Source organism: Vulpes lagopus, chromosome X (assembly GCF_018345385.1).
Source record: "Vulpes lagopus strain Blue_001 chromosome X, ASM1834538v1, whole genome shotgun sequence".
Lineage (NCBI taxonomy): Eukaryota > Metazoa > Chordata > Mammalia > Carnivora > Canidae > Vulpes > Vulpes lagopus.
Window position 1 is genome coordinate 33,003,185 of NC_054848.1, and position 24,854 is coordinate 33,028,038.

Sequence of the window (24,854 nt, forward strand, 5' to 3'; positions counted from 1 at the left end):
CTTCTCCCTCTGCCTGTGTCTCTGCATCTCTCTGTATCTGTTTCTCGAATAAATAAATAAAATATTTTTTTAAAAAAAGGTAAACAACATTACCAGAATCCAAGTATCCCAAGGAAAGAAAACTTCATTCAGCATTAGAATCTGAGTGCCAGTCAAAAGACATATGGTTCAAAATGATTTACCATTAATGAGATACCTTTAGAATAAACATCTCTCTTTTAAATCCCAACATTTGCTCGGTTAAGAGCATAAAATTTGATTAGTAGCAAAATTGCCTTAATTGCCTGAATTTCTCCTACACTTCAGCATTTATGGGTTCTTAAATTTTCTTCTCTCTGTCGGGGCCCCCTGCTTACTGAGGACTGCTTTGAAGATGTGGCTACTGAGGGATGTGGTATAGACACAAATTAGTGATATGAGGAGGTGGGGAGGCATGCTGGGGAGATCCTCAGCAAAAAATCTAGAGACTTTGCTCTGTGTCTTAGCACTGCCAGTAATTTCTGTGAGTCAGTTTTCCCATATGTAACCTGAGGGAGTAGCTTATTCTTGAAGCCCTTGGAAGTCAAAGGCAGCATTGCCTCACTTGGGGCGAGACTCTAACACTTTGTCAGTTCACAGAGCCCCTAGTGATTCTTTCATCCCACTCCTGAGCCAAAAGTAATACCTGACTAACCCATTTATTAAGTAATTAGTGGTGTGAAATGTTGGGGTTCGGGGGATAATTCTTGGGGTGTCTTTGGTACAAAAAGAGTGGTTTTATTAAAGCCTGGGGACAGGACCTGTGTGCAGAAAGAGCTGCCCTGGGGTTGTGAGGAGTGACTGATTATATACTTTCAAGTTGAGAGGGGGTTGGAGAGGGCTTAAGTCTCTAAGGAATTTGGAAGCCAGGTTTCTAGGACCTTGGGCTAGCTGCTATTAGGACAAGGTCATTTATTGCTGTCTAGTAAAACCTTAGTCACGAGCCCCTTGAGATGTATATCAGCAGGCCATGTGCTTGGAGGATGACTGCTGACATGGGTCTTGGGGACCCGGACAGGTAAAGGAAGTTTCCAAAGGGATTTTTACATATTAAAGAAGAGTTACAGGATCCTGGAGGTCAGGCTAATGTCAAGCTAAGGTTGCCTTTTGCTTTTAGCAAAAGTATTAACATTGAGATGGTTGAGTTCCTGGGGCAAGGTCATAAGTATTTGTCAATGGGCTGCAAAGGATATTAATTTTTTTCTATATTTCTTTTGCCTTTGTTTTGCACGTCAGTTAGGTCAAAAAATTTTATAAGGTCTAATATCCTAACAACTTAGTAGACATACAAAACAATAATACATAAATTGAAAGAAAAATCATTTTCTTCCATTCTTAAACAGCCCTTAATCCTTACTAATGGGACTCAGGTGCCTGTTAGGCACCTCACAACTCGTCAGATCTGGGAATCCAATTGGACAGCACCACTTTTACTTCTTGTTCCACATTGATTTAAAAAAAAATTTTTTTTATGATAGTCACACAGAGAGAGAGAGAGAGAGAGGTAGAGACACAGGCAGAGGGTGAAGCAGGCTCCATGCACTGGAAGCCCGACGTGGGATTCGATCCCGGGTCTCCAGAATCGCGCCCTGGGCCAAAGGCAGGCGCTAAACCGCTGCGCCACCCAGGGATCCCCCACATTGATTTTTTAAAAGATTTTATTTATTTATTTGATAGAGAGCACAAGAAGGAGTGAGCAGCAGAGGGAGAGTGAGAAGCAGGCTCCCTGCTGAGCAGGGACCCTGATGTGGGGCTTGATCCCAGGACCCTGGAATCATGACTTGAGCCAAAGCAGATGCTTAACTGAGCCACTCAGGCTCCCCTCCACATTGATTTTTATGCAGTACCTACTTATTTTTTCACAGCAACTCTCAAAAACTCAGCTTCACCCAGATAGGACTTAAAAGAATGAATTGTGATTTAATGTTGACACCATGAACAACTGTTAATAATTTGCATGGTGTCTGATGGATGGTCACTGTGTTTTCCCTTGAAATTTTAAAATACCCTATGGTCCCCCTGTGAGTTGCTGCAGTGCTCTGGGATGCCACAATACACATTTTGGAGACTGTGGACCTAGGAGTTTGTTAGAAAAGAGGACTCGGACCCCACCTGAGACTGACTGGATCAGTCTTCATCTTAACAAGATCCCCAGGTGATTTCTGTGCAATTAAAGTTTGAAAAGCACCTCTCAAAGCCACCTATTATAAAGAAAATTCTGTTTTCTTTTAGGAATGGAAAAGACAAATTAGATCACTCACTGGCTCACTAGAAATGATAATTTTTAAGTAATTATGGAATTCTTGGTTTACTCTTGCCCTTGACTTAAATTTAGAAGAGATACTGGCCACATCACCCAAATCCTGTTCTTTGATCAGTCTCTGAACACCCAAAAGAATGTAGTGACTTCCGCTCTGCATATCACACAAAGTGGGAAGCCCAGGCTCTCTTTGTACTTAATCTAGTCCTTCCCAGTGGTTCACAGACAGGGCTTTTGAAACTATTGGGTCACTCATGAAAGCCTTCCGAGTGTGGTCTCTTTTGACAGTCATGTTGCTAAGATACAGCTTTGGCACTAAAGGATAATTTTGTTACATTTAATTTAAAATCTGTCTCTTGTCATTAGTGTCTAATCAGGAATTGTATTCATTCTGGTAGATTTGGACTGTTGGGGTTTTTTGTTTTGTTTTGGTTTTTTGTTTTTTTACGTTTTATTTGTTGGTGTGTTCACTTATTGTTTAGTGTTCTATTTTGGGAGTGGTTATTTTACAGAGGTCTACAAAGCCCAGGTCTGAGCACTACCCATGTGACCACAATAGCTGCTCAGGGAAGTCACAGCAACCTAGGGTGTATGCTGTTCTCCTGGCATGCCCTCGTTAAAGCTAGTTATGCCTTCCCAGAGACTGATGGGATGCCCTCTGTGGGTGTCAGAGAACTCTGTGGTTCCTGTTAGCACAGAATATATGAGCTTCTCTTTGACCCGATGGATGCATTCTAGACCTTGACGTAGATTGACCTTGGGTCTGGATCTACCAGTGAGAGAGGCAGAAGCTACAAGGATAGGGAGAAGACGTGAGATTGGAAGTGCCTCAGTGACCCTGTATTCTTTAGAAGTGAATAAACAAAAACTCTTCACTTGCCCAGAAAGGCAGTGCTTCCCCTCTCAGCAAGTTTCCTGCCTTCCTTACCAATGCTCTTTAAGTCTTCTTGTCCCTTGTCAGGTTGGAGTTTATATAATACCAGCAACTCAGGCAAAAGAAGTGATTTTTGCTTTCTTTGCTCACCCTAGACTTTCCTGCTCATTATAAAGAATAAGAATAGTAATTGAATAAAGCGGGGCAGGGGGTGGGGGTGACTTCTGTGAAGAGCTAATTAGAATAACACTGGGCACCTCTTCTCATCTTGTTTATTCCAGACCAGCCTTAACAGCATGATGAGTGTTTACAGTGAAACAGGAGACTATGGCAACGTGAAGGTCAGTGGTGAAATCCTTCTCCACATCAGTTACTGCTACAAAACTGGCGGGCTCTACATTTTTGTCAAGAATTGCAGAAATCTGGCCATTGGAGATGAAAAGAAACAGAGGACAGATGCGTAAGCACATAGCACATTCCTCAGACTGTTTCAGTCACTGCTTTCTTTGTCAATATGTGTGGTTTTGTCTTAGCATTCCTCTTGATTCAGAACTTTCTCAGAAGGTTGTGATTTTTCTCCCATGCAACACTCCTAAATATTCTCTAAGTGTATGTATAATGGCGGTGTCCATGATTATCTAATTTGTAAAGAGCTATGAGTCAATGTGATTCGGGACTGACATATTTGTAGTTTACACAGAGGCAGCTCTGAGATAGAGGCTGGCTGGCACATTGGCGCACCCCAGGATCTATGAGGATCTTGTTCTGGGAGACCCTCCAGAGAAAATCACCAAGCTGTTAGCCCAGTTGAACAGCTCGAAAGGACAATTTTAAGGCTCTCAGGCTTCCAGATATCTACTGGGAGGCAGATAATTGACTGTGTGTGGTACATTAGAAGGGAGCTAGATGAAAGATGTGTCAGGGGTTCCCAAGATCATTGTCAGGCTTGATGATTTACGAGGAGGACTCACAGGACTCCACATGTAGTCATAATCAGCAAAGAAAAAAGGCATGTGTGGCTAAGTTCTGAAGAATCTAGGCTTAAACTTCTAAACTCCCAGCGGAGTCGCACAGGATGTACTTAATTCCTCCAGCAACCTGTGCAATGTTGTTTACCAGGGAAGCTCATTTAGAGACTCAACTGGTCACATACCAAAATTCCAGTCTCCCTGAAGGAAAGCCAATGTTCTACATAAGCCATTATTATTTTTACAAATAGTTTAGTCACAGTGAGCCATTTATATCTGTTCCGGGAGTGATGAGAGTCCTCCTGAAATCCAAGTTCCCAGATCCCAGCCACTGGCTAATGTTGTAAGCAGGCATTTCCAGGCAATCAGAGGCCTGCTGTCTTACCCTTTTCCTCCATAGTAGGTGACCTAGGTCCAATAAACACCTCAGAGAAGTTTTTTCTAAGTGTCTAAAGATAGGCAAAATGGGAGTGGGACACCTGGCTGGCTCAGTTGGTGGAGTGTGTGGCTCTTGATCTCAGGGTTGTGAGTTCAAGCCCCATGTTGGGCATAGAGATTACTTAGAAAATTAAAATTTTTTTTTAAAAAGATAGACAAATGAGTGGATTCTGAGTATAGATTGATCCATCTACTTCCTCAGCTACGTATCAGAGGGCTTTAGGACTATTTATTTATTTATTTATTTAGATGTATTTATTTATTCATGAGAGACAGAGAGAGAGAGAGGCAGAGACAGAGGATGAAGCAAGCTCCTCACAGGAGTCCGATGCGGGACTCAATCCTGGATCCGGGATCACAACCTGGGCCAAAGGCAGCTGCCCAACCGCCGAGCCACCCTGGCATCCCAGGACCAATCATTTAGGGCAGCATGGAAAGAGGTCCTCTAAAGCCCTGGTATATGTGCTTCACAGCAACTCTTGTAGCATCTTGTCCATTGAAGTCTTGTACATCTTGTACTTTCTAAATCTGCCTTGATAGCCCTGCTCCAAGAGGTTCCTGGGATAGCTCAACACAAGGTGTTGGGTAGAATTGTTATTGTGACACTGAGTTGTTATTTCCTATTTGTTCTTTTTCACCATTTTCCTCCATTTGTCTATAACCACTGATTCCAGTCATCAGAAGTCCTGACATCTGAATGGAGAGCAATATAACCCTAGAGTATTTTGTGAGACCATTGATCCTATGAATAGATGACATTTATTGAGTCGTATAATGTCAGCTCCCTTATGTATCAACCAGGTTAATCCTTGTAATGCCCTAAGTTAGATACTGTTATTATCCCAGTTTTACAGATGAGGAAACTGAGGCACAGAGAGGTTAAGTAAGTTCTTGAGTTTACCAAAACCAGTGAGGCATGGAGTAATTCAAGCACAGTTGGCTTGATGTCAGAGCCCACACTCTTCATCACTATACTGCTTCTCTCTTATTGGAAGCCCAGAGTTCTATTTTAAGGTATCCTGCTAGATAGACTACATTCTCTTTGGTTCTCTAATGTTTCCTGGCCTATTCCCTTCACCTCTCTTGTTCACTGAAGTCCCTGACTATTCCTTGTGAAGTAGATGTTCCCCAATAATTAATTTCATGTCTTATCACCTACAGTTATGTTAAGTCATACCTTCTTCCTGACAAGTCCAGAAACAATAAGCGCAAGACCAAGATCAGAACAGGCACCAATCCAGAATTTAACGAAACACTAAAGGTAAGTACGTGCTCTCTCATATTAACTCAAATGATACTGTTCATGCCTTCATTGGTTTAAAATTAAAATTGACTACAGAGGGTTTGTGTGTCCAGGCTTACATATCTTTCAGAAAAGTAGAATTTGAATAAATTAGTGTAATACCCTTGGCTTTCTTAATAGTTCTTTGAAAAGAAAAAGCTGTAAACCCTTATTCTGTTTGTTTCTCTGCTGCAGCTAAAGTTACACCTTAAGGAAAGATGATCAAGTGAAATTTCATCTGAGCCAGTGCGTCTTGTCAAAAAATGTTTCACCCTTAGGAAAACTATTTTTTTCTAGTTTAAAATCCTTAAAAGGAGTTTGTCACAGTTTTGACACTGACTTAGCAAATCACTCTGTATACACTCCTCGTTCTGCTAACAGAGCATGAATATGTGCTGTTTCTTGTCACGTTTCAGAATTGGGCTAAATTTAGGCTTGTGGTTAATAAACAGTGGTGAGACAAGGTTGGATTTGGGGAACCTCAGAGAAAGTGGCCCTGGTAAGACATGATCCAGGCCGCAATCTTTGGTTGACCTTACTTTCCCCGTAGGTTTCTATGTAACAACTCCTTCTCTCACCCTGGACCAATTTAGCCTGGTAAGAAAGATCTGGGAAGACTAGAATGTAGAAATTAATGCCAGTTGCAGGGAAATTTATGAACCTTGTGCCTGGAGTGATGGAGTCAGAGTCCACCATAGCAGGAAGGTGGTGAGCGGGGATATCCTTCATTGCGGTCCTGTTTAGAAGCAGGAACCAATATGAAGACAGATCAAAATGAAAATGAATGAATTTAGGCAGGGGGTGAATCTGGTGGTTATAACAAGGTAGCAAAAATGAGCCCAAGCAGAATATATAGAGTGACATGGCAAATTCAGGAAGGAGGAAGCCAAGGTCAGTCATGCCAGGAACAGCAAGGATGGGTATAGATGCAAATCCAAGATCAAGAAACACTCTGAAGTGTGTCTCAGGTGGTAGATGCATAGAACAAACAGGAGATTTGAGGTTGTATAGGCATGTCGCTGTGGATCATGTTCTGCTGAAAAGGAAAAGCTACCCCAGCAATATTATCTTTCTAGTCAATCTATGTATTTGTCTGTTCACTCCTGCACTTATACTAGACTTTATGAAGTTTCTCACTGACAGTAATTTTCTGGATTTAGAGATTCTCATTATGAATAAGGTAAGACAGAGAAGTTGGCAAGTTGATATATCAGACATTAAGCTTACAAAGTAGATGTTGAAAAATGACTAGCAGATGAAAAACAGGTAAAAGTGGAAAGGGGACATTCTTCATTATCTAACACTTTTTATATTATATTTGAAGTTTATTGGCTTTTTTCCTAAATAATTTGCTAATATATATTTCAGTGCTAGGTCTAACACAAAATGAGTTTATGCCATCTATAGAACCTCAGTTGTAGCATAAACAAAGAAAACTACAATGTTTTGGGGGTTTGCTTTGTTCATATTACTAATGCATATAATCTGAAAGATGATGAAGGCAAATTTCAGCCTGTTGTAGAACCGGGCAGAGTGGAGTGTGTGATGTTGTGAATCTCATTTGCAGTATACCATCAGCCATACCCAGCTGGAAACAAGAACTCTACAACTCTCAGTCTGGCATTATGATAGATTTGGACGTAACAGCTTCCTTGGGGAGGTGGAGATTCCTTTTGACTCATGGAACTTTGAAAATCCAAGTGATGAGTGGTTTGTGCTTCAGCCCAAGGTAGGAAATGCTTCCAGATTAATCAAACAGCTGTGCAGTGAGACAAGTTATGCACAAAATTGATGTCATAGGCCTGAAGGATCTGAAGACTTCCAATTTTCAAGAAGTAATCTGAGCAGATTAGTGCAGCCAATTTTGGAATAATATAATAAATCTAAGTCCTTTCCTTGAAACTCCTTTTTTTAATACAGACTGTATAATGCAAGTCACAGAGTCATATATATTATTAATTTGACTTACTAAAAATGCACTCATCATCTGAAGGTTTCCATGGATTAAAAAAAAAGGAATACCTGATATGATCCTATCAGAAATTATATGATCCTATCAGAAAGAGAAAGCAAAAACAAATCCATAGAGCCAGTCAGTCTTAAAACATTCTTTTGATTCCCCATTCTTCACAATTCAAACCTAAACAGGAGTGGTCTTGCCTTGGCTCACATGAGGAAGTAACCAATAACTAAAGTGTCTGGTTTCCTATATTCCTACTTTTGAGATTCATAAGCCAGGTCTGAAGTTATATTCAGAAAAACAATCTTAAAGCTGGTCCTAGAAATTAAATGCAATATAGCATGTTCTGAACTAGATCAACAGTAGCTTGGATTCACTTTATTCAACTGGAGCCACTCTACATTTATAGTAATTTTTTAAGTCAAAAGGGGGATGAAAAAAGGTCACATTTATGTAACCAAAGATTGCTCTTTATACACAGGCAAAAAAAATATGAGGGGAAGATAGTAGAGTCAAATCAGACTCTCTGGGTTCAATCCTGGCTTCAATCCTGTCTGTGTGACGTTGGGCAAATTACTTAAGTACCTAGGCTTTGGTGTTCTCATATGTGATATAATAATTGGACATATCTTACTGGGACATTGTGAAGCTCGCAGAAACACTCTGTGATGCTCACATTATTGTATCAGGCACATCTTAAGCTCTCAATAAATGCTAGATGGTGTTTATGTTACATCATAGACAAGAGTCCTTATATCGCAATTGACAGAAACCCCAGCTCATACAGCTCACAAAATAAAAGGAAATTATTGGCCAGTGATTATCAAGCATGGCTTTACCCAAGTAACTCAAATCTTACCAAGGCCCCAGACTCCCTTGGTCTCTCTTCTCTGTGTTGCCTTCATTTTCAAGACTTTGTGCAGCTGGCCTCCCTCACTAGCTCCAGTATGATTCTCTTGGAGACTATAATACCTGCAAGCCTCTCCTCCTTGCACCACACTGTCCAGGAGAGGAAAAATGTCTTTCTCTTCCAGCAGTCCACCCAGTGCCCTGGGCCTGGTTCTCCTCATTGTGATTACATCATTTGCGTATCCTGAACTAATTGCCATGGCCAGCCAGGGAGGTGAGATACGTTGGCTGACTTAAGATAATCAGAACGTACCCTGGTCCTGAAGGTAATACTGCCTCCAAAGAAATCCAGGTATAGTAGTTCTAAAGGAATGCTGAGTGGAAGCTAGACAGCAAAACACGTGTTGTTCACCATCCGTAACAGCATTGTTCATAGCTGATGGTACAACAAACATGGTGAGTTAAGTATCATCACTTCCATTGTGCCTGAGGAGATCAAGACTCAGAAGTTAAATACAATTTTCCAGTGGAGTTTTATAACTATTGACCTCAAGCTTGGTGTAAATAACTCATGGAAAATCTTTGGGAAGTATAACTGGGCTGTGGGTAAAATTAGCAATAAAATATAAAAAGTCCTTAAACATAAAATAACTGTAAGCCCATGACTAATATTGGGCTTATTGAAATATGAAAGAGGAAGTACAATAGTCACAAGAAATAAGTCCACAATAGAATAACATTCCCTGACATTAAGAATGGGAAATAATTGGTCATTATAACACAGAGTCTCTTGGAATTGAATGAAGAGCCTTACCATGAAGGATACCACTTAATCTGACTTAACAGTCTCCTATCACTTGCTTCCTTTTGTGTGTAATGGGTGAGCACAATAGAATCATAGTTAGAAAATGTCCAAGAGGGGCACCTGGGTGGCTCAGTGGTTGAGTGTCTGCCTTTGGCTCAGTTCATGATCCCAGGATCCTGGGATCGAGTCCCACATCGGGTTCCCTGCTAGGAGCCCTTCTCCCTCTGCCTGTGTCTCTGCCCCTCTCTCTGTGTCTCTCATGAATAAATAAATAAAATCTTTAAAACTAAGGAAAAGAAAACATCCAAGACATTGTATGATGCATGATACAGGTGAAGGACAAGTAATTCATTTTAGTACATAAAATTAACTTGTCTGTCCTAAATTTAACGTGAAAGCACATACGGGCTTTTTGGAAAACAGCTTGGAGAGTTCCAGTCAGTTTCCTGGAAATGGTTGAAGGATTTGCTCAGATGGTATCTGAGCTCTCCCAGGTGTATCCTCTGTGCTTAGGGACCAACGACTTTCCATGGTAATCACCTTCACAGTGCCGTTGAATGATTTCACTTTCTAGCATAAAGGAGAAGCAACTCTGAGGCTGCTCCAGGTCAAAAAGTTCAGACTGTGTTTAATGTCTGGAACTCCTCGGGCCTCTGCCAGGTCCCCTTGGACTCCTTAAACCATGACTGTTAGGAGTTTTGCCTCCAACAGCTCTCACCTGAGACTCTGTTTAGAAGACTGTGCCTGGGCTACTGTAGCTTTTTCCATGAGCAGGGAGTCAGAAGCTCCCAGGAACTTACGTACTACCTACCACAAGGCAACCCTTTGCCAGTAACTGATAGATGGGGGAGTATGAAAGCATAGTTCCCGTACAGAGAGGGGTGGGTTAAGGGGGTTGGTGCTCCAAGGTACTACTTGTACTCTACAGCTTCTCTACCAGATCAGGCCATCTCCTTGCCTGGCTTCCTCCCTTCCCTGACCTTTTTCCTGATCACCCCTTAACTAGTCTATCCTGAGAGCAATTTTTTTTAAGTATGTATGTATGTATGTATGTATGTATGTATTTAAGAGAGCGCAAGCGAGCACTCAAGCAGGGGCAGAGAGAAAGGGAGAAACAGACTTCCCTGCTGAGCAGGGAATCCATGTGGGTTTTTATCCCAGGACGCCAGGATCATGACCTGAGCCAAAGGCAGACACTTAACTGATTGAGCCACCTAGGCACCCTCCTGAGAGCAATCTTAGTAAGTCCTAGGCATAAGAATCCTCACCTCAGAGTGAGCTTCTGGGGAACCCAACATAGGTTAGTCTTTAATCCGTGTCATCTTTCTCTGCCAAGAGAAAAGATGACAGGTAGACACATATATGTGTCTCTGGCACATATAGAGGAAAGCCCACAGATTCTGCCTTATTTGAACACCATGCCTTCTAGAAATGAGGAGGGCAGGTACAACATACTTTGTAGGCTGCCTCCTGTTCATTGGTGGCTCATCCTCAGGCTGAGCTGGGCTCCATGTGGTGGATTATCAGCTGACTATGGCAAGTATCGCTTCATTTCAGTCTCAGCTCCTTCAAGGCAGTAGTCACCTCATCAGCTACAGCTAGAGTATGAGCAACCCTGGAGACTTGATGTCTTCTTGTGGATTATCCAGCTGAGGAGGTGAACTGTAAGCTACAGGGACCAATTTCCTTAGTGATAGAGGATCTTAATTAATAGTCCTTAAGCATTCAGAAATACTGACACCATTTTGCAGTAGGACTACTGGAAAGACACAGTGCCTTATATCTTATTGACTCTGTGTTAGTGAACGTCCCTTGACACCTGTCTTTGTTTTTGCTCAGTCTTACAGCACTAAGCCAGTGAGGAGGTTGGTGCGGACAGAGAAAGAACTCAAGATGTCAAATGTACTGTCAAGTAGTTTCATAGTAGAACTTCCATTTCACTGCATGACATGAGATTGTTTATTAGCTGTAACTCATTATCTTTCTGAAAGGCATATTAGGTAGTTAGACAAGAAGGGCTTGTCAGTATGAATTGCCTTTCATGTCTTTCCAGAAGGTGCTATTATAAAAACAAGGACCTTTGAAAATCAACAGCAAGCTCAAGTGTTTTCCAAGGAAATCTTCTCTGTTCTGCCTTCAGGCAGAGAGTAAATGTAAATTCCTATGAAATTATTACCAAGCTAAAAGACTCTCTCTTTATTTGGCAGTTTGGGCAGACTTTTGTCCATAATTTATTACCCCACCTTAGACTTGTAAATGTGTTGGGAACTCTGCTTCCAACTCTGATATAATGTGGATCTCTCTTTGCAAAAAGCAGAAGATGATGGTGTTACCTGATAATGTCACACCCCTGCTCAGTCAGATACCCCCTGGGGTTCTCTACTGCTTTTGGATCTGGTTTGAATAAATTTTAACCCATCATCCTGGAACTTGATGCTCTCTCTCTCTTTTTTTAAAGATTTTATTTATTTATTCATGAGAGACACACAGAGGCAGAGAGAGACATAGGCAGAGGGAGAAGCAGGCTCCCTGCAGGGAACCCCATGCGGAACTCAATGCCGGGACCCTGGGATCACCAGAGCCAAAGGCAGACTCTAAACCACTGAGCCACACAAGCATCCCACTTAGTGCTCCCTTGATAGGGCCCAGCCTTCTTAACAGAGGAGCATGTCCATGCTTTACCCACATCCCCATTTTCATGCATATGTGGCTTCCCCTGGCTTTCACTCACACCAGCCAACACCTGCCAATCTTTGTAGGAGAGGAACCCTTAGGCTGCTGATGTGGGCTTGGTCCATGGGCCCATATCAGCAGCCTGGTCTGTGGGTCTGGAAAGCCATAATAGCCTGAGTTTTTCAGTTTTCTGGGGGTGGATGGGAGAGCCCTTGATCAGCACCTGATGGGGGAAGGAGCATCATAAATACTGCCATTTCCTTGTCTCTGGTTGAGACAGCTCTCTGTGATGTGATATTTTTCTGCAAAGCTCCTTCTGTGGAACTGAGCAAACGTTACCATAAAACTTTGCCTAATATCACAACCTTGTTAAGCCTCCTTCGATTTGTGATCCTATTTCCCAACTCCCCTTCCTAATAAAACACTGTAAAATACACTTGTATCCTAGGGTCTTCTGGGCAACTCAGAGTAGAAACCTTGTTTATGTCTTCCTTGCTACTACCCTCCTTTGCACACACTTCTAATCACACCTGACTTCCTACCAGTCCTTAAACACATTTTACACAGTCTCCACAAAAAAATATTTTGCTTATTCTGCTTTCTTAACCCAGACTGACCTTCTTCCCATCCCATCTTCATCAGTCATCATAGCTCCCATCCTCTAAGCAGCATGCAAAGGCCACCTCTTATCCCAATCTAGATTATTCTTTCTCTTCCCACAGTAGTTTCTTTGTACCTGTATTGGAGAAACTGTCATCCTGTGTCTGAACTGAGCTTACAGTAGTAGGTCAGTTAATAAAGTCACAGAAATCACACACATACAAACATGCACCTCCACTGAATAAATAATCATTTATTTTAACTTAAATATGCATTTATCTTCAAGTCTTCTAATACAGGGATAATCCATTTTATTTGAGTATAGTTTCAGGGATTAGAATTCTATCGTATTTCCTGGCATAAATTCTGACATTGGTATATTATAATCCATAGTTTCTAGTTTGAGCTTTCTTGAAGTGCAATAAGAACTTAAGAATGCTTTCAAAGTCAACCATATATAAAAGCTTTCTAAATATCCATGCTTGTTTTCTAATCTTTTACAGCTTTGAGCCCAAATATAATCTGATAGCAAATGTATTGTCAAATGCTTAATTCTTTTAAAGCATTCAGCTTGGGCAGCCCCGGTGGCGCAGCGGTTTAGCACCGCCTGCAGCCCAGGGCCTGATCCTGGAGACCCAGGATCAAGTCCCACTTTGGGCTCTCTGCGTGGAGCCTGCTTCTCCCTGTCTGTGTCTCTGCCTCTCTTTCTCTCCCTGCATCTCTATGAATAAATAAATAAAATCATTATTAAAAAAAATCCCATTCCATGATAATTAAAAAAAATAAAGCATTCAGCTTAATTTTTATATTAGTATCTGTCTTTTTGTACTCTTAGTTTATAGATATTAAATTATATAATTAGAAAAAAATTAAAAATAAATTATATAGTTAGAACTGCAGACACGCCTGGCCTAAAGAACCTGGGAGACTAATGCAGCTGACTTTTGGTGAACATATAGTTCACCTATAGGGGTCGGCATGCATAGTCTTTGTATAGAGGATCCTGCTCTTTCACTGGGGATGGAGAACATTGATCTGATGAATCAGTTAAATAAGAGCAGATTTATAGAGCTTCTATTGATATATGTCTCCTGTATAGACTGAAAACTCAGTAGGGTCTATGTCTCATGTGTCCCTACAGCACTTAGCAAAATGCCTTAAAAGCATTACTACAAGAAGGATCCCATATGTGTTTGTAGGATTGAATGAGTTGAATTGAATTGAATTCTACCTTTTTCTGAGCAAAAGGTGGTCAAATAAGGTAAAATGATGGTATGTCAGGAGATGACATTGCCTTGGAATTTCCTTGCAGGAATACCAAAAATATCCCAAGACATGAGATATGTACAGACTGCGAGGTAACTCCTTCCTTTGAATTTCTTTTGTGTGCGATTGTAAAGCTACAAGACTTCATCTTTACTATTTCCTACTCTCACAAGATTTCAAGACTGTATTTATAAGAAGTCACCAGTATATTTTAATTTAAATACCAATGGAACATTAATCTCAATATTGCATTTTTTTAAAGATTTTTTATTTATTTATTCATAGACACAGAGAGAGAGAGACAGAGACACAGGCAGAGGGAGACGCAGGCTCCATGCAGGGAGCCCGATGTAGGTCTCAATCCCAGGTCTCCAGGATCACACCCCAGGCTGCAGGTGGCGCTAAACCGCTGCGCCACCAGGGCTGCCCCTCAATATTGCATGTTTTAACCTCTGCTAATACATGTTAGTATATGATACCTGTACACCTCACTTTTTCCTACCAACATATTTTCCTATCCAAAGCTCCCAGCTAAAAGCGAATCAAGCCTGTATTGGTTAACTATTATATAGAAAACTACTCTAAACCTTAGTGGCTTAAAACAATTGATTATTGCTCATGATTCTGTGGGGTGACTAGGCTCAGCTAGGTGGTTCTCACTGAAAGTCTCTCGTGTGGTTGCGGCTAGATGGTAGACTGAGGCTATAGTCGTATGAAGGTTTGACTAGGCTGGTTGTTCAAGTTGTCCGTCTCACACTTCCTGGTAATTCAGCTAGGACTGCCAACCAGACCACCTACATGTGGTTCCTTTATGTGGCTTGGGCCTTAACACCATGGGTTCTCAGAAGAAGCATCCCAAGGATATTAATTCAAAGAGAGGACATAGAAGCTGTTATTCTTAGGGTTGGGGCCCAGAAACTGGCACATTGTCACTTGTGTCATGGTCTACTAGTCAAACCAATCACAGAGTCCACTCAGATTCAAAGAGAAAGGATAAATACCCCACCTCTCATTCCCACCAGCAATGTGTGAGCCAGTTTTTCCACACTGAAATATTTTTTAAGTAGGCTCCACACCCAGTGTGGGGCCCAATGCAGGACTTGAACTCACAACCCTGAGGTCAAGACTGAGCTGAGGGGCACCTGGGTGGCTCAAGGGTTGAGCGTCTGCCTTTGGCTCAGGTCGTGATCTCAGGATCCTGGGATCGAGCCCCGCATCAGGCTCCGCACAGGGAGCCTGCTTCTCCCTCTGCCAATGTCTCTGTCTCTGTCTCTGTCTCTCTCTGTCTCTCATGAATAAATAAATACAATATTTTAAAAAAAGACCTGAGCTGAAATCAAGAGGTGGATGATTAACCAACTGAGCCACCCAGGCACCCCTCCACATCAAATTTTAATCATATGAATTACAAATATGGCTTTTAATAATTGGTGGCTGGGCAGCTCAATGTGAATCAAGCCTTACTGCTTATTTCCTCCTCTTGGTCACTTAGGAAAGCCTGGAGATGTCACGAACAGACAGGGAGAGAGGTACCTTCTGTAGCTATTTTTAGTGGCATCTTTATTTCTGCCTCATACCCCAAACTATCTGTTCACTGATGGATTCCAGTCCTCGGTGCATCACAGTAGCTACTGACTGACCACACATGTCATGTATCTCCTCTCAGATTCCTTTTACTTTAATGTTAAAAGTTATACACAAGTACCTTCATAAAGTTTTCCAACCCCTCCCTTCTTGTACCTAAGGCATATCTTAAACCAGGAAGTTTAAGTTGAATAGTTGAATGGGAATGGATTGTCATATTTAAGCCAGCAAGTGAATATGACAGGGCCATTCAAGCATGGGCTACAAAATATTAAGCCAATCATTCTCACTTTTTCTTTTTGCCTGTCTCCCTTTGGCCAGGTGGAATTTGCTGCTGACATAGGCCTGCACTATAAAGGAGAGCTAACAGTTTCTTTACGTTACATCCCCCCAGAGGAGAACCTTATGCTTCCTCTAGGACAAGTTCAAGGTAGAGTAAAAATTAGTGACTTTGATCAAGGACATTCTGCATCTCGAAGCATGGGGTCAGGAAGAGGGAATTGGTTGGACTATGTTACTTTTGTGTCACACAAATGAAAATGTAAAGAGTTGGGTGTCCCTGTCTTTGAAGAGAGTTGAGAAATATAACCTACGTATGGGGAAGGGTGCAGGATCTTTATAAGTAAAGGACAAAATTCATACTTAGAAACCAGGCTTAATGGTGATGTTTGTTTCCTGGAAATCCCAGGGATATAGAATCTTCCCCAGGATGGAGTGGAGAGGACTGGAGGGGTACAGTCTTCTGAGAGGAGAGGTATGAAAAGCTGCTATATCGATTTATGACATTCACAGTTTCTCAGGAAGTCTTGAGGAAGAAGTTGACCTAGAACACAGAATGTAAGGGAAAAATCCAGATGGGGTCAGCTTTCAAATCCCTTTTGGCCTTCTACCATCAACTAATTCAGATAGCCTCCTCTTATCCTTCCATTCACTATCAGTCTCTTCAGAGTGACCCTGTGCAAGTAATTTACTACTTCTCAGCCTCCATTTCCTCACTTTGTATGAATATCGTAAGGATTAAATAAGTTCGTCACAGAAAGTGCTTAAAGCAGTACTGAATAAAGGTCATGATGGTGGTGGTGTGGTGATCACTCACGTTGAGCACATTTCATTAGAATAAAAATGTGACGAAGGAAGAGTTTTCTCTCAAAAAATGTAGTTTTGCCTCAGTTATGAATAGCCTTTAGAGCTGGCCTTGCACAGTTCTAAACTTATAAGACTAAAATGTCCAAAGAGGAAGCTACAAAATGTTCTCTTTTGGAGTCTTGGCACTTCTGTGGGGCTTTCGCTGTAGCTGTTTCTCACTGAGAGCAAGAATGTGTCTCAGGCAGCTCTGAGTCTTTTCCAGTTTGTTCCTCCATACCCTGTAATAAAAAGATATTCCTTCTTGGGGAGTATTTAAAGTTTTAAATTTATGTGTTCATTTATTTTTTTCAACAAACGCAAATGAAAGACCATCTAGAAGGAATCCAGTAGAGTAGGAACATGTAAATAAATCCCTGGAAAAATATACAATAACACAAAGACCTGATTCAGTCCACAGATGAAATAGATCTTGCCAGGTCTTCTTTGTGGATTTTGAAATGGAACCCATGCTCTCTCTCTCTCTCTGTCTCTCTGTCTCTCTCTCTCTTTCTTTCTCTCCTTTCCCTTCTTCCTCCCTCTCACTCCATCCCTCTCATTTTGATGGCAGATGCAGGAAAGAAGACCTTCAAAAGGGGAAAGAAGAAGGAGTCACCTGTAATCTCTGGAGGAATACTGGAAGTGTTCATCAAAGAGGCAAAGAATTTGACAGCAGTGAAGTCAGGAGGCACCTCTGATAGCTTTGTGAAGGGGTAATTTTGTTTTAACTCATTTTAGAAGATCCTTAATGGGAGATGAGAGGATCTGTGACCCATGAGACTGTGGTGGCAGTGAGACTTCTATGTTTACCTTACTTTATTTTTTTAATAATAAATTTATTTTTTATTAGTGTTCAATTTGCCAACATACAGAATAACACCCAGGGCTCATCCCGTCAAGTGCCCCCCTCAGTGCCCATCACCCAGTTGCCCCCACCCCCCGCCCTCCTCTCCTTCCACCACCCCTAGTTCGTTTCCCAGACTTAGGAGTCTTCCATGTTCTGTCTCCCTTTCTGATGTTTACCTTACTTTAAATGGACAAGGAAGGAGCTACCTTTAAATGCTGGCTTTTAGATTTGAAACAACACAGGTCTAGAGGGGGCTGCTTATTCTAGCTTTCTGCTTGCTTCTAGCATGTTTCAGGATTTCCCATCATTCTCACTCTCAACACTGGCAGATTTTCCTGTGAGATTCATTTCTCAAAGGAGAAGAAAATATTATTTTCTACGTGTAATATATTTTTATTGTGCTTTGTTATCATTTGGTACTGGCAATATACAGCAACAGCAAAGTTATTGGATCCCTGGTATTTTGCTCTCTCAGGGGAAATTGTAAAAAGTAGAGATTTCAGAGCATCCTTCCCAGGGATACTGACTAGAGAGTGCTTTGGGGGAAGCATATTTCTTTTTTTTTTTTTTTTCAGTTTTGTTTCTTGTGATTGATTTCTAGTTTCATAGCACTGTGGTCAGAATAGATGCATGGTATGATTTCAGTCTTCTTAAGTTTATTGAGGCTCGTTTTATAGCCTGACATGTGATGTATTCTGGACAGTGTTCCATATGTACTTGAAAAGAATGTGTATTCTGTTGTTTTGGAATGGAACATTCTGTATACATCTGTCATGTCTGGTCTAATGTGTCGTTCAAAGACACTTTTTCCTTATTGACTTTCTTCCTATCCATTGATGTAAGTAGGGTGTTAAAGGTCCCTGCTATTATTATATTACCATTAATTTCTCTCTTTATGTCCATTACTATCCATTGATGTAAGTAGGGTGTTAAAGGTCCCTGCTATTATTATATTACCATTAATTTCTCTCTTTATGTCCATTACTATTTGTTTTTATGTATTTAGGTGTTCCAGTATTGCATGTGTAGATATTTACAATTGTTATACTCTCTTGTTGGATTGATCCTTTTATCATTATGTAATGCCCTTGTCTCTTGTTACAGTCTGTTTTTTTTAAAGATCTTACTTATTTATAAGAGACACAGAGAGAGAAGCAGAGACATAAGCAGAGGGAGAAGCAGGCTCCCCATGGGAAGCCCGATGCGGGACTTGATCCTAAGACCCTGGGATCATGACCTGAGTCAAAGCCTGATGTTCAACCACTGAGCCACCCAGGTGTCCCTGTTACAGTCTGTTTTTTTCAATTAATTAATTAATTAATTAATTTATTTATTTATTTATTATTTTATTTATTCATTCATGAGAGAGACACACTACACAGAGAGGCAGAGACATAGGCAGAGGGAGAAGCAGGCTCCCCGCAGGGAGCCTGATGTGGAACTCCATCCCTGATCCCAGGATCAGGACCTGAGCCGAAGGCAGATGCTCAACCACTGAGCCATCCAGGCATCCTGTTACAGTCTGTTTTAAAGTCAATTTTGTCTGATAGAAGTATTGCTATCCCAGCTTTTTCTTTCTTTTTTTTTTTTTTGCTTCCATTTGCATAGTAAGACTTTTTCATCCCTTCACTTTCAGTCTTGTATGTGTCTTTAGGTCTGACGTGAGTCTTTTGTAGGCAGCAAATAGATGGATCTTATGGTTTGTTTGTTTGTTTTTTTATCTATCCCACCATCCTCTGTCTTTTGGTTGGAGCACTTAGGCCATTTACATTTGAAGTAATTATTGCTACGTAGGCACTTATTGCCATTTTGTTCATTGTTTTCTGGTTGTTTTTGTAGTTCTGCTCTGTTCCTTTCTTTTTCTCTTGCTCTCTTTGTGTTTGATGAGTTTCTGTAGTGTTTTGTTTGGCTTTCTTTTTATTGTTTTGTATTTTGATTATAGGTTTTGGGCATGAGGTTAATTCTTTGAGTCAATGAGATTACTATTCCTATCATCAATCCTTCTTAGAAAAGTATAGTTGACTCTACAAAAAAAGAGTCAAACCTTTACCCTCACATATTATAATTTTGATAAAGCCAATAATAAGAAGCAGCAGATATCTGGGGCTTTCCTGCTGGTAAGTGTGTGGGTCTGAGTCCCAGTTCATCTGTCCTTCATTCTTTTTCACAATAGTTTTAAGCACAAAAGAAATGCTTTATTTGGATCCTGCCATTGCAATTTGCCTCACCAGCCCCACCATCCAGTTCAGGCCTCTTCCCACTCACCATCTGGTGAGGGAATGGCTCCTTACCTATGGCTTCATTGTGGCCTTGCAGGAGTGACTTAGCATCTTTTGAAATAGTTTTCACTAACATGGAAGACTCCTAACTCTGGGAAACGAACTAGGGGTGGGGGAAGGGGAGGAGGGCGGGGGGTGGGGGTGACTGGGTGGTGGGCACTGAGGGGGGCACTTGACGGGATGAGCCCTGGGTGTTATTCTGTATGTTGGCAAATTGAACACTAATAAAAAATAAATTTATTATTAAAAAATAAATAAAAGAGGAAATAGTTTTCACTTTATCATGTTGAACTTTTACCAAGTAGAAATAACAAAGGACGGTGTCTTTGTTCTATAATGAAAAAAGGCCAGTAGTTTTCTAATAAATTGTCTCTCTACTAATTATACTTAAATATTAAGCTGATTTTAAAGGGACCTCAGATTTTTTTTTAAAAGAGTATGAGAAAGGGGGTGCCTGGGTGACTCGGTCAGTTTAGTGTCTAACCCTTGGTTTCAGCTCAGGTCATGATCTTGGGGTCCTGAGATGGAGCCCCGTGTAGGGTTTCGTGCTCAACAAGGGTTCTGCTTGAGATTTTCTTCCTCCCTCTTCCTCTGCCCCTGCCCCACATGCTTGCTCTCTCTCTCAAAGTAAATCTTTAAAAAGAAAAGAGAGCATGAGAAAGCAAAGTTTTTTTCTCTCACATGTAAACAAAGACAAAAGGTAAAGCATCTAGGGTGGGTATGAAAGCATCATGATAATTAGGGACCCGTGTTTCTTCTATCTTGTTATGGTATCCACTTCTTGGGCTAAGATAGCTGCTGGAGTTTCAGCTATCTCATCCAAATTCCAGCTGTCAAGACAATTCCCAGAAATTTCATACAGAACTACTTTTTATATCCTTTTGGCTGAAACTTAGTACATGTCTATACTGGCTGCAAGGGAGGCTGGGAATGTATTCTTTATTCTGAGCAATCTTGTACCTAACTAAAAAAAATGAATCTGTTTTAAAGAATAAGACGAGAATGAATATCAGGAAATAAGCAGTCTCTTCTTGGTACACGAAATGAAATCTCAGGTGTTGCAATGTGTCTTCTTTATTGTAAGTACCTACTACAGGAGATACTTTCATTTCAAGATGAGGGAAGGACCAAAATAGGATTAGAAAGGAAAGTGCAGGCATTTTACTATTGTCCTACTTAAAATAAGCAATAAAACATTCCCCCTAAATCTAGATTTAAGCATATAAGAACCTAAAAGAAAAAAAATCAAATAAACATGCAGATGCACTAAGAATTATGGGGAATTGAAATAACTACTCAAAGATGCCATCTTCTGTTTTACCAATGGCTTGCTTGCATTTTCTCTTGCAGCTACTTGCTCCCTGATGATAGCAAAGCTACCAAGCACAAAACTGTGGTAATAAAGAAGAGTGTTAACCCTCAGTGGAATCATACTTTCATGTTCAGTGGCCTGAATCCCCAGGACATAAAGAATGTTTGCCTTGAACTTACTGTCTGGGACAAAGAGGCCTTTTCCAGCAACATCTTTCTGGGAGGAGTTCGTTTGAATTCTGGAACCGGTAAGGGACTCGAGGACCCTGAGACGGTCTGTGACTGGATATGGGATGGAAGAGTGGTTCCTGCGGGTTAACATGTGGTAGATGTACATGTAGTTTCCAGCTTAGCTGATTCCTGAAATTACCACAGATGGTCCATTCCTTTAGCTAAGAATCTGCCCATTGTTAAAATAAAAATACTACTATGTAAGTTTGAATCCTTTAGCTGTAAGTTTAGGATATATAATGTTTATATTCAGTCCTTTTATAAAATATCACTTACACTTTAGTCTAAGTGAATTTCGACTACTTTCTTGGGTGCTATTTCAGATTTTTCTCAGGAGAGGATCACCAAGACGGCACAGGCCTCTGTGAGGGGAGAGAACCATTTCCAAGACCACCTTTTCTTCTCAGATTACTCACTGGTTGAACTGAAAGGAAGCCCATCCTCCCCCTTCACTAAAAAATAACATCTAATGTTGTTTAAACAGATCGTGGAAACATGCCACTGATGCCACAAGACACAACCACAACGGGTGGATTGGAGGGAAATGACAGTAGTAGAGATATACAGCCCCCAAAACTCTTGTTAACCTGTAACTTACATCGGGCATAGAGGGTCTTCACACAGCATGGTTGATATTCCTGTTAAGGACAACCCCACCTCTACGGTGCTGTTCTTAGTTACAGATTAAGGAGAGCCAAAAATATCTATACCACTGAAGTGAAAATGCCCCAGGTCGGAGAAGTGGCCTTGGTAAAAAAGGAGAGCATCAGAGCCCAATTCAGCCTGTTCTTCTGTCACATTAACTCAGTCCAGATGAGCCAGCTCTCTAAAAAACTACCAAAGTGGGGGGAGAAATCCTGGGGCCATCCTGATCTGTTGCTCATTATCTTGGCGGAGGAGAGTAGTGCAGACTGCAAAGGGAGTCTTTCATGCTAACACTACTCACTGGATATAGTAAGTGAATACAAGCCAGTGAAGGACTCTCTGCTCAAAAGGCCCCCCCTCAGAGATTGATAGGTGTGTTCCAGAAGATCAAAACATTTCATCTGTGAAGTGTAATGCACCCTTTACCCTTCCTTAGGTGTGAGCCATGGGAAGAATGTGGATTGGATGGACTCTCAGGGGGAAGAGCAGCGCCTCTGGCAGAAGATGACCGACAATCCTGGGATTCCCGTAGAGGGTGTACTCATGCTCCGGTCCAGCATGGGGAAGTGTAGGCTCTGAAGGTACCAGTTTTCAAAGTGAGGCCCCCAGGCACTGTCTGGCTGCCATTTCATACCAGTATCAGTCTTGGGACCTGGGCTTCTGCTTCCCTGCCATCTCTCACCTGAGGGTATTGGGACCTATGGGGAGAGAGGTCGGTGTTATAAACATTTAGGGTCTTGCTGAGTGTCTAAAAGAGCAGGTATTTCTATATGTCCATGGGCTAGGGCCTTTTTGATGGGATGATAGAAAGTGTGCCACACTGTCCTGTCAATAGGCAAATTGTGCAATGATTCATTGGCTTTATACCATAAGGGAGATGGTACAAGCTTCTTTGAAACTACAGTTGAAATTTGGAATCCCTAAACTTTTTCTATTAATGAGCTATTTTGCATTTCCTAAAATGATTTGAGGGGTAAAGGGGCCACTCATAATGTAGATCATTTGAAGAGTAAGAAGGGGTACTGGCTACCCTTTTCTCACCCTGGAATTCCCATAATCCAAAAAAAGGCATTGTGAGTATAGTTGCTTGGACAAGGAGATGGCCCTGTTATTGTAGCAAACTTATGGATTAATCAGGTAAATTTTCAAGATGAACTGACAGGTTTTTCTATGGTGACTATATAATTTATAATCTAAATCAGCCTAATTTTGAGAGTGAAAAGAACTAAATCATTATACCAGAACAGTAGATGTAAACCAGGATTGACCTGGGAAAATTGGGATGTAGTGTCATCTTAGTTAGGAGCTAGCAATTAGAGGGCTCTATGGTAAACATTTATTTTGTAAAATATTCTAAACCACTACCTACAAGGGAATAAGAACTAATGTACATTTTGAGCCCCTGCCTGTATCATATCTACTGATATCTCATTGGTCAAAGGAAGTCATATGGCCAAGCCTAAAATTAAGAGGCAGGGAAATATACTCTGCTCACAATGAAGCCATGGCAAGGATGAGGATGTGGGAAGGGAAGAAGAATCGCAGCCAGTAGTTCAGTTCAGTCTACGATACCTTCTATTACCTGGAATTCCATATGCTTTGGCCACCAGGCTTAGATGCAAAAGTAGTTAAACCTGAAAGATACCTCAGACCTGGTTCCTGATTTTGCATATTCCAAATCTGAAGCTCCAAGAAAGCTAAAATGACTTAACCAAGATCATATAGAAGCTATGACTAAATCCAGGGTGTGACTTGTAGGCTAGTATTCTTTCCACGGTAGCCCTTGGCATAATCTTATGCTTATCAGGGTGGACAAGAGGGCATAGATGAAGGAAGGTGGGGCAGAGTCAGGTTATTTCAGTATGAAGTACCTGACTCTTCTTCTGGAGTCCTATTCTAGCCCTTCAGCTCACTTTTTCACTCAAATTTATATAAAATCTTTGAAAGAATAGAAACTGAATTTTAGTGGGAAGAAAGCTATAATCATCTTCAGGCTTATTCAAACTAATTTTTCCACATTCTGAATATCTTCTAGAACTTTGAAAACTGATCTAAGAATATATTTAGCATTATTCTTAGGGAATAAGCAGTCCATTTTCAGTGTTATTCAAAAATAGGCTAATTCTCAAAAATTGAAGTTATTGGTCTACTGTAGCTTAGTACGTATGGAACATTTTCTTACAAACTTACACTCATATACCTATGCTGTTCTTCTTAAAAACAGAAAATAAAAAGTGTAAGATCATCACGGCTTCCTATATTGAAAAAATTAATTGTCTTCAGACTTGATCTGACTTATTCTGTCTTCAGTGACACTTTTAGGGCCCATGAGATCCTACAGAGATAGATACATGAGAGGGTAATGGTGGTGAAGTCTGGAGACCACTCTAATGTAAACAAAATGAAGTATATTTATTCACTAATAATAAAAGTGGCAAAATGTATAACTTGAACTCTAGGTAAGCATAAAATTTATGTGTTCATACCTTTGCCACTTTTAGAGCAATTATCTGTATTATGGTTTCATAAAATCCAACATCTAACTGGGTATTTCCATAATGCAAAACCCAGTTATGCAGAAGTCCATCAGAAACCTGTGGTGTTGCTCTGAAAAAGAAAAGGCAAAGTGATCTTCGGGTCACTCTGTTTTACTAAGTATTGTGTAGAAGTAAAAATATTTTTAAATATAGGAAATATATGCAAATGGCACAAAATTCAAATAGTTCAAAATAGTGAAAAATTTAGGTCTGCCTTCTTCCTCTTCCATCCCTTCTTATGGCTATAGAGTATTACATTATAGGGATATAGCTAAATTAGTTAAGCACGCCTATCAAACACATAT

General features: G+C 40.8%; 1 protein-coding gene across 3 annotated transcripts in view; it reads left to right on the top strand.

Moving 5' to 3' along the window:
- The window catches only part of SYTL5 (synaptotagmin like 5), a 234,333-nt gene that overhangs the window by 206,824 nt on the left and 2,655 nt on the right, over window positions 1-24,854 (top strand). For all 3 annotated transcript variants that reach the window (XM_041740244.1, XM_041740243.1, XM_041740245.1), the window contains 7 exons: window positions 3,434-3,612; window positions 5,720-5,819; window positions 7,408-7,569; window positions 15,899-16,007; window positions 17,271-17,412; window positions 21,176-21,384; window positions 22,449-22,593. In XM_041740244.1, the coding sequence (XP_041596178.1) occupies window positions 3,434-3,612; window positions 5,720-5,819; window positions 7,408-7,569; window positions 15,899-16,007; window positions 17,271-17,412; window positions 21,176-21,384; window positions 22,449-22,591 (1,044 nt within the window). In that variant the 3' untranslated portion in view covers window positions 22,592-22,593. The remainder of the gene's footprint in view (window positions 1-3,433; window positions 3,613-5,719; window positions 5,820-7,407; window positions 7,570-15,898; window positions 16,008-17,270; window positions 17,413-21,175; window positions 21,385-22,448; window positions 22,594-24,854) is intronic.